At 39.8% G+C, this 9,463-nt stretch overlaps 1 protein-coding gene across 1 annotated transcript; it reads right to left on the bottom strand.

Annotated features, from left to right (window-relative positions):
- Positions 1 to 6,448: 6,448 nt before the first annotated feature.
- LOC119892403 (cytochrome c oxidase subunit 7C, mitochondrial) lies at positions 6,449 to 8,468 on the bottom strand. The gene is made up of 3 exons (XM_038704624.1): positions 8,311 to 8,468; positions 6,964 to 7,111; positions 6,449 to 6,548 (listed from the first exon to the last, which is right to left on the bottom strand). The coding sequence occupies exons 1-2, from the start codon at positions 8,383 to 8,385 to the stop codon at positions 6,995 to 6,997; spliced, it is 192 nt and encodes a 63-aa protein (XP_038560552.1). The 5' UTR covers positions 8,386 to 8,468; the 3' UTR covers positions 6,449 to 6,548; positions 6,964 to 6,994.
- Positions 8,469 to 9,463: the final 995 nt, after the last annotated feature.

Genomic DNA, 9,463 nt, shown 5'->3' with positions numbered 1-9,463 from the left:
GAGAAAAAGATTTCTTCCACTATTTGCTTTGCTTCCAGTTCAGCCCAGGCTAAAATGAGATGAGTTTGTTACAGTGAGTAGGCCTTATGACATTTATATGTTGCATCTATGTGGATGTTCTGCCCTGCTTTACAGACATACAAAAAAAACAGCACTAATAAATGAGTACAACAAGCTAAACAACTAAATATTAGCATGTTTTTGGAAGTAGCAGGGGCAGAAAATAGAAGATGCTGTGTGGGAGATTTTAATAGCTGGGCTTAGACTCGTCAGTTGTTACAATTAATTATATTAGACCGGCTGTAACTTTCATTGAAACAAAAAAATCAAACACGCATCACTTGGTGTTCAGTCACAAGGGCCTGGAGAGGAGACATTATACACTAGCCGCAGACAAAATATCTCAAAACCTCTTGATTTAGCTTCGTATTTCTAAGTGCTAAGTGTTTTATAACAGACAGCTGGTAAAATGGAAAATAAAAAATCTATGCTTTTCATTGAGAGGGAACAGAGCTAAATTCGAAATGCACTGTATATTGTATGAAGGAAGAAAAATGCACATCTGAACCTTCAGAGGCATTAACATACGGCGTGATGCGGGAAAGCTCGGACTGAAGTGGGCATGATTATTTAAAATGAAAACTTTTTCACCCTGAAACTTGCTACTATTAACTCTGGCAGAGTGTAGTGTTACATTATTGAACTGAAGACTGTTCTGGAGACTGAAGTGGGCTGGAGGGGATGTAGAGATTATGCCAGTTAGATCTCAACCGGGGTCCCTGCCAGGTCTCTGCACCCGTTATTTTCATATCAAACTGAATGTGCAAAAAAACCTGAATGATATTTGACACATTTTTCTCTCCTTTGGCTTCACAGCCTCTTTGTGATCTGCCACTGTTGAAAAAAAGGGGGGGGACTCTTTAAGGTGCTCGAGTGCATGTATTTTTCCCTAAGCAAAAGTCTGCAACAATGTTTTCACAGAGACTGTTTGTTAAATGCCATCAAATGTTAAAGTCTCTCTTGCACTTCTTCTCTCTGTGACATGCAAAGACACAAACATATACACACACTTGTGAGTCAACTAGGTATCCCGTGCATTCATCTCCTATGAACAGCCATCCCCTGGAGGTTCTGGACTAATTGTGTAGAGTTCCTGGCTGAGGCAGTAGAGCCCTACTCTGACGAAGTGGGAGGTGCATGTACACTTCATCTTCCTGCACTGACAGTTCCGCACTTCTCCACAAGTCAGCATCTTTGAGGTAGAGTGTGGTAAACAGGGAAGGGAGGCAAAGAGGATGGGCTTAGCAGAAAACTTGGGAGTTCAGCGTGTCCTTGAAACTTTATTGACTGACAGTGCGGTGTCAGAGTGTTGTTCGGCGACTGGAGACAGCTGCTTTCACCTCTTATTGTCATCACGCTGATATGACGGGAGTACCACAACTACAGCTTCCCTGGTTTTGGATGTACTATATTGATTGGTTGTTACAATGAAATGCCGCTGTGCAAGCACTGATTAGAACTCATCCACCTCACCCAGAGGGGTAATTTAGTCTGTGGAGTATTTGTCAGGCACCCACTCTCATTCAGACTAAGTAAATGTTTATATAACTGTCAATCACTAATGAGCCCGCTCACACAAAGTAAGAGTTACAAATTATTTGACTATAATTGTTTGACTATAATACTGTGGCTGGATGTGAAATGTGCCTCTAACCGAGGAGATTCAATAAAATGTTGAGCCTTTTTATTAGATGGCTGTGCATGCTTTACACCAAGCTAAGCCCACAATCTTCTCCTCTGAAGTGCAAATGAGTCTATAATTAGATTCCACACGTGAGATGCTGAAAAGTCTATTATTGAACAGTCTGCAGATGCTGCAATGAATGGCCACAAATACTGCAAATAAGGCAATTTACATTTCTGTAAGAACATATAAAACTATATTAGGTTGTTGTATGAAAGGGAAAATAATAAGCTATGATGCTGTAACTAAGTCCACCTTAGTAGTTGTGTGCAATGCAGTGATTGTAGGTAACCTGTTCATTTTATTAGCATGCATTATGTTAAACAATCACTGAATGGTGATAACCTGGTATGGAAGGATCTTGAATGTCTACACTTTGTTTTAATTAGTGCCTGTTCACCAGGGAATGTAAAGCATTTGCAATGACAATTACAATATTGAATTTGCCAGATATTGGCTATAATGAAGGTGTAAACTCTGGTGAACCACAGAGAAACCACAGACACACACAATAGCACTCTCTCTCTCCCTTTCATTTCCCCCCACACTTACATACTAAATGCAGCATGACAAACTCCTGCAAGAGACTTGGCATGCTGGGTGCGTAATCCCACTGTAATGTATTCTTTTTCTGTCCCCCCCTTCTTCCTTCCTGTAGCAGCTCAAAGTGCCACACAGTGGAGATATGGCAAGTCCATCTAAAATATTTGATGTAGACTATTGTGGGCACCATAGGACCCATCCTGAAACATGGCATGTGCCAGCACACCCTTATGTACTTTTCATAAGTTGCCAGCACGGCACTGCAGCTTGGTCCCTGTCCAGATAACACAATTGTGTCTAATTGGTCCTCACTGCTGGGGTCTGGCATCAACTAGGATTCTTAAAAGCCCCTGTTAGCAGCATAATGGCAGAGAATAGATCAAACATTTATGACAAAAAAGGACCCACTGCTTCGTGCATGTTTTTTACTCTCTGATAATGTGACACCCCTCCTACACCTGATCTCTTAAAGTGCCAATGCCAGTCTAAATATGTATTCTCAGGGGGAGCAAATGCATGTCTCTTTATAATCTCTCTTTTTCTGCAAAGCTGTCCAAATGTTGGGGACATTCCCAAATTAGCACTCTGAGTGCTGGAGTGTAGTGTAGCACCAAAGTGAACCATTTGTAAAATTTAAAGTAGCTACTGGCAGTTCTTTTCAGTCAGTGCCATACTGTCAAGAGTTCAGAGCACAAAAGTGGAGCTTTCAAATGTTTTCCACTGTAATTGCATGGAATTAAACTATCCTACCGAATGGACAAAGTATCTGCTTTTCAAGAATGAGAATCACAGCCCACAAATTGCAGCAGTCTTTTAATTGACATTCTGGAGGTGAACAACGATGGTGGTAACTTTTTATAGTCACCTTTCAAGCCCACAGTGGCGAGTGTTTGATACTCAAAAGACAGACTTTGGATGGAGTATCACATCAGTGAGGCTTATTTCTCTCTGATGGCACTTAAGAGCTCCCTCTTTCTCAGTCAACAGAGAAGCGTGATCTTTGAGATGCACTCAAAAAGACTAACGAAGAATGAAGAATGACTCATGTCAGGAGCTGAAGGACATCAACTAAAGCAGGCTTAAACGCATAATGGTGATGGTTCATTACATACTAATAAGGACCACCAATATGAGGATTATTAAGGCTGAGCATGTGCCATGGTAAACAAAAAAATGGCACTCCACCTGACTTCCTGTATTTAGTTGCATTATCACCCCAGGGTGTGTGCAAACAGGAAACAGTGTCTATGCAGGTGTTAATTGCATATAACAGCGTGCTGTGTGTAAGCGTGCAGTTTAGTATCCTGTGATAATGTAGGGTGTCATGTTTATGTGTTGAGCAGTGTTTTTGACCAGAAAATTTCTCTCTCCCTATCCTTGAGCTCCTAACAAAGGTCAACCTATTCTAAGCGCCGGCAATACAACACACCTATGAAATATCGGCTCGCTTTTGTTGACCCCATTAAATGTCTGATAACTTTATCATCACCTAGCAAGAGCTGCATGACCTGAATGCTTTCACATCCAGGCAGCCCAGGGGCACACAGAGTATAACATCATTACAAATGCAAGAGAACGCAAAACCACCTGACATGTTTACAAGTAGCTGCAAGTTGTGTGTGTGTTTGTGTATGAAAATCAGGGAGGTTACAAAGGGTATACGCCAGGTTACGTCTCATGATTGCAGCTTGTCCCGTATGTCTCTCCATATGTCTTTAGCCCAACCCAGGAAACTCTTTGCAGTACAGCACGAGCAAGTGAAAAACTAAACTTTGTAAAAATTACTTCAGGCATGAGGTGGAGCTGAATAGAGGTGTATGGAATACCTCCTAACTTTCATATTCCCCTTCCTCACCAACTGAGCAGCAACACCTCCCTTTTTAATACATTGTCCTTGGATAATTATAGCCAGAAGCATAGGGTTAATTGAACTGAAATAGGTTATTCAGTAGAGCTCGGGTGGAGAGCTGAGCTATAGGGTGGGGGAACAATACCCATCAGAAAAGCTGTAAGAGCAGGAGTACTGGATTCTTCAATGCAAGCCCTCTCACACCGATTTTCAATTTCCACTTTATTCATTCGCTTGAGGTTGCTGGCAACAAAGGGTTTAAATTTACAAAGTTATGGGTTTGGTGTGAACTTCTACAGTATGTTCTCTTTGCACCAGGCTACACATTTTAATCAATCATTAGGGATCTACTCAGTACTTGCGTATGGTTACATGCTAGAATTTTTAGAATGGCAATAGCATTCATAAATCTGGAGAAGCACTACTTTTTTTAAAATTTTAAATAAAATAAAGGTATCATAAGGTACAAGGCCAAATCACATTGAGAACTGCAGGCTTTATTCAATAGCTATATAGTGAACTATTGGTTACTATGGTTACTATGAATATTGCACTCATCCCCTAGGACCTGGATGTAATAGTAACTAGTATTCAGTTTTAATGTCATATACAGGTGCTGGTCATATAATTAGAATATCATCAAAAAGTTGATTTATTTCAGTATTTCCATTCAAAAAGTGAAACTTGGATATTATATTCATTCATTACACACAGACTGATATATTTCAAATGTTTATTTCATTTAATTGTGATGATTAAAACTGACAACTAATGAAAATCCCAAATTCAGTATATCCGAAAATTAGAATATTAATTAAGACCAATACAAAAAAAAGGATTTTTAGAAATGTTGGCCAACTGAAAAGTATGAACATGAAAAGTATGAGTGTGTACAGCACTCAATACTTAGTTGGGGCTCCTTTTGCCTGAATTACTGCAGCAATGCGGTGTGGCATGGAGTCGATCAGTCTGTGGCACTGCTCAGGTGTTATGAGATCCCAGGTTGCTCTGATAGTGGCCTTCAGCTCTTCTGCATTGTTGGGTCTGGCGTATTGCATCTTCCTCTTCACAATACCCCATAGATTATCTATGCATGCTGCGTTGAACTTTGACCTCAGAAACCACAGTGGACCAACACCAGCAGATGACATGGCACCCCAAACCATCACTGACTGTGGAAACTTTACACTGGACTTCAAGCAATGTGGATTCTGTATCTCTCCTCTCTTCCTCCAGACTCTGGGACCTTGATTTCCAAAGGAAATTCAAAATTTTCTTTCATCAGAGAACATAACTTTGGACTACTCAGCAGCAGTCCAGTCCTTTTTGTCTTTAGCCCAGGCGAGACGCTTCTGACGCTGTGTCTTGTTCAAGAGTGGCTTGACACAAGGAATGCGACAGCTGAAACCCATGTCTTGCGTACGTCTGTGCGTGGTGGTTCTTGAAGCACTGACTCCAGCTGCAGTCCACTCTTTGTGAATCTCCCCCACATTTTTGAATGGGTTTTGTTTCACAATCCTCTCCAGGGTGCGGTTATCCCTATTGCTTGTACACTTTTTTCTACCACATCTTTTCCTTCCCTTCGCCTCTCTATTAATGTGCTTGGACACAGAGCTCTGTGAACAGCCAGCCTCTTTAGCAATGACCTTTTGTGTCTTGCCCTCCTTGTGCAAGGTGTCAATGGTTGTCTTTTGGACAGCTGTCAAGTCAGCAGTCTTCCCCATGATTGTGTAGCCTACAGAACTAGACTGAGAGACCATTTAAAGGCTTTTGCAGGTGTTTTGAGTTAATTAGCTGATTAGACTGTGGCACCAGGTGTCTTCAATATTGAACCTTTTCACAATATTCTAATTTTCTGAGATACTGATTTTGGGGTTTTCATTAGTTATAATGAATATATTGTAATTATAATATATATATATTTCATTAGTTATATGAATATATTAGTCAGTTATAATCATCAAAATTAAAAGGAATGAACACTTGAAATATATCAGTCTGGGTGGAATGAATGTATACATTATACATGTTTCACTTTTTGAATGGAATTACTGAAATAAAATCAACTTTTTGATGATATTCTAATTATATGACCAGCACCTGTATATTATGTCAGCATGTTACTTTAATACATAAAGCCTGTTGGTTATCTAAACCTAAAATAGAGCAAGCTTGATAACAAAATAAGTCAATTAAATCACCAAATAGGTCAGCATGTTTACAATAGTTTTACTCTTTAATGTATACATGCATCTATATGCATTTAATAATATCCATTGAAATAAATATAAATGATGATTCTGGTAGACATGTTCATATTTGAGGAAACTTTATTTACAAAGAAAATTAAGAGATTCCCATTCTTCTGCACAGGTAGAACCCTTGACAGATAAATATGTTCTAGCTGACAACCTGTGGGGAGAACAAGGAAATAGGGGAAAAATGTGATAAGATGACTTGCATACATCTGATGACAGAAAAGCAATTTCTAAACACCAGCAAAGATAAATGTGACAACAACAACTCTGACCTGTTCCCACCTGATACACATCAATGTGTGCATTAAACTGTCACATTAACTTGTTAAAGTGCAAGCTTATCTAAACAGCATAGCATCAATATAAACCCACATGACATTTGTTACCATCACTCTCAGACATACAGGTAATTTATTTAAGATATGCCACTGAGCAAAAGGCTAAGGAGGAGCAGTAAAAAATGCCATTGTCTGAGGTCACTATTCAAACCAAGCCTAAAGTAAATGCCACATCATCCGAACATTTTAATGAAAGCAGATATGTTAGATAAACATGGCAGTCATAATTACCTTGAAGGCTGAGTAATAGCACAGGGCCATTTTACTTCTTCAGGATCTGATGTCTGACGACAATGAAGGGGAATGAAAAGCCACTGCCAAAGAACAACACCATCATGCCAAGCAGACGCCACTTGTTCTCCACAGAAAATGGCAGGTTCTGCAAAAACACAGGAGTATTATGATGCAGTGAAACTGAAAGAAAGGTTATTTTACAGTTTTCTTATAAATTATCAGTGCCATGTGCAGGATATCTGTGCAAAGAGCTTCATAATACATCCAAATATTACAAGGCAGCCAGAGTCATAAATTAATCACCGTGCCAAGAATAAAAATGCCATTTAAAGTTCAGATACTGCCTGTGAAAAATGAGGGGGCACAAAGTGAGTGGACTTTCTACATTTCCATTCCCTAGTTGCTGTTTTTTTTTATGTTTGCAATGGGAAGCAGAAGTGATTCTTTGAGTGTCTAGGTGTGCCATTTAAAATCGCAACAAATTTCATCCAGGTTTAAATTTAACAAGGTTTTGTTGGTGTATTTCAAAAAAATTTAAGGGGCCAATAATACTCACTCTAAACTTTGTATGACTTTGAAATTAAAAGAGGCCACTGTGGTGATGGTGTGTAACGTTATTGTGCATCAAGCACTAACGTTACAGATTAACTGACAAAATAAGCTACGCATTAAACTGAGGAGGCTTCTTGTTGAATGTAACTAGCCACGCTGCCTCATTATATAGACATATCAATATGGTGCGCAACAAAATACATCAAAAACATCTAATGGCAGGTAAAGTTTATTTTGACGACATTAGTTAACTTATGGCCACTATCCAAAATCATAGGTAAGTTAGCTACAGCATCAATAACGTTACTCATTAACCTCCTCTATATTTTCTTCTAGCAGACGCAAACTGCTGTGTGCAAAAAAACTAAAAAATATACTTGAAATCCATTTCATTAGAAAATGTGAGGAATCATAACAATACCAGCATGTCAGAAACTTTAACCGGCTAACTATGGCTTGCTAAAGTTGCTTGCTAACGAGGTAGCACTAACAGAGTTAGCTAATACTTAACCCTCTCTTAGCTAACGTTAAGCTAATGCTAACCAACAAGCCAACATATCAACACTAACTATCTCAACTGTCCTCATCTTTAAATGTTTTGTTACATTGTAAAGGACAAACTATGCCCGTGTATGTGGCTAGTGTAGCTAGCATTACAATCACGATTGTGTCAAGTGACGGACGTGACCTCCAAGTTACGCTAGCTAACGTTAGGCTGAGGACACAGACAAGGCCGGATACAGACAATATCTCATTTATAACAATAATGCTGCTTTCTGGAGGTGATCTCACCTTCCCTGGTCCTTCAGCATAGTGTGAAGAACGAACAGCAGACGTGGTGAATCGCCTTACAGCTTGTCCCAGCATGATTACGGCCTGGTTTCTTCTCTGCCTCAGTAAAACGCTTCTATGTACGACCTTCCTGTGTCTGTAAGCGGTAGAACGGCGCAAAGGGTTATGGGAAATGGAAATGAGGCTGTAGCGAGTGGGAAATGTAGTTCAAATAACGGAGAAGGGACAACTGCATCTCTCTCTCTCTCTCCATTTTATCTCCCTGCAAGGACTGATGTTAATGTTTCTTTGTCCATTAGAGATCAAGGTTCAAACTGGTCAAGTTATGACTATCTGTGCGTGTGTTTGTACATGTCTATATCAGACTGTTTAAAGTCTCCCTGTAATTTTGTTTTTAGGTCTGACATATCAAGAGAGAACTGCTTGAGACAGTGTGCTGAATCATATCCAGGTAGGCCTAATGGTCAATGTATAGTTGTTCTATCCTGGACAGATCAACTAATGAGAACCAAATGTCTTTCTCTATGGACAGCGGGGGGCGTGGGTGGGGGGTGTGGGGGTCTGAGTATAAGCTACAGGGCCCTTATGTGAGGAGGGCCCACAAAGATAACCTACTAGAACGAATAGCCATGGATGCGGGGAGGGGCCCATAGAGAATGCTAATCTGTATAGGGTCCTGATTTCTGTGCGAAGCCCCTGGGCCGATGTGACCTTCTTGCGCTTCTTAGGTAGTGCAGTGCAGTGCTTGTTAAAAATGTGCATGTCACATTGGTTTCACCTACAGCATTAATAACACTGAAACAACACGACAATGACGGAGATACAGATATTCAGCGTTTCCTTAGAACTAAAAAAACTCTTATAACTCGTATCCCGCCCTCGCTATTGCAGTTTATTATTTCTGAAAGTCTCGCTTGTCCAAATTTTCAGAATAAGAATCAGAATTGGCTTTAGTGGCAGGTATGTGTACACTTATAAGGAATTTGACTCAGGATAGTACATTGCTCACAACATGCTTACTTATCCAGTAATATAATAATAAAATCAGACACAGGCTACAGTATAGAGAGCACATATATACACACTATTAATAAAAAAAATATAGACAGATTGAGACAATAGTGCAATGAGCAGAGTGCAAAGGATGCAGGAG

This window comes from Micropterus salmoides, unplaced genomic scaffold (genome assembly GCF_014851395.1).
Source record: "Micropterus salmoides isolate LMB-PRFRI ecotype aquatic unplaced genomic scaffold, ASM1485139v1 Ms_hic_scaffold_7, whole genome shotgun sequence".
Taxonomy (NCBI): Eukaryota; Metazoa; Chordata; class Actinopteri; order Centrarchiformes; family Centrarchidae; genus Micropterus; species Micropterus salmoides.
This window is presented reverse-complemented; position numbering and strand designations above follow the sequence as displayed.

Bases quoted from the DNA above. Each gene is read 5' to 3' on its own strand.
- LOC119892403 (XM_038704624.1), bottom strand. From the start codon at position 8,385: ATGCTGGGACAAGCTGTAAGGCGATTCACCACGTCTGCTGTTCGTTCT. The intron at 7,112-8,310 runs GTGAGATCACCT...GTGTTTTTGCAG, and splicing joins ATGCTGAAGGACCAGGGAAG to AACCTGCCATTTTCTGTGGA.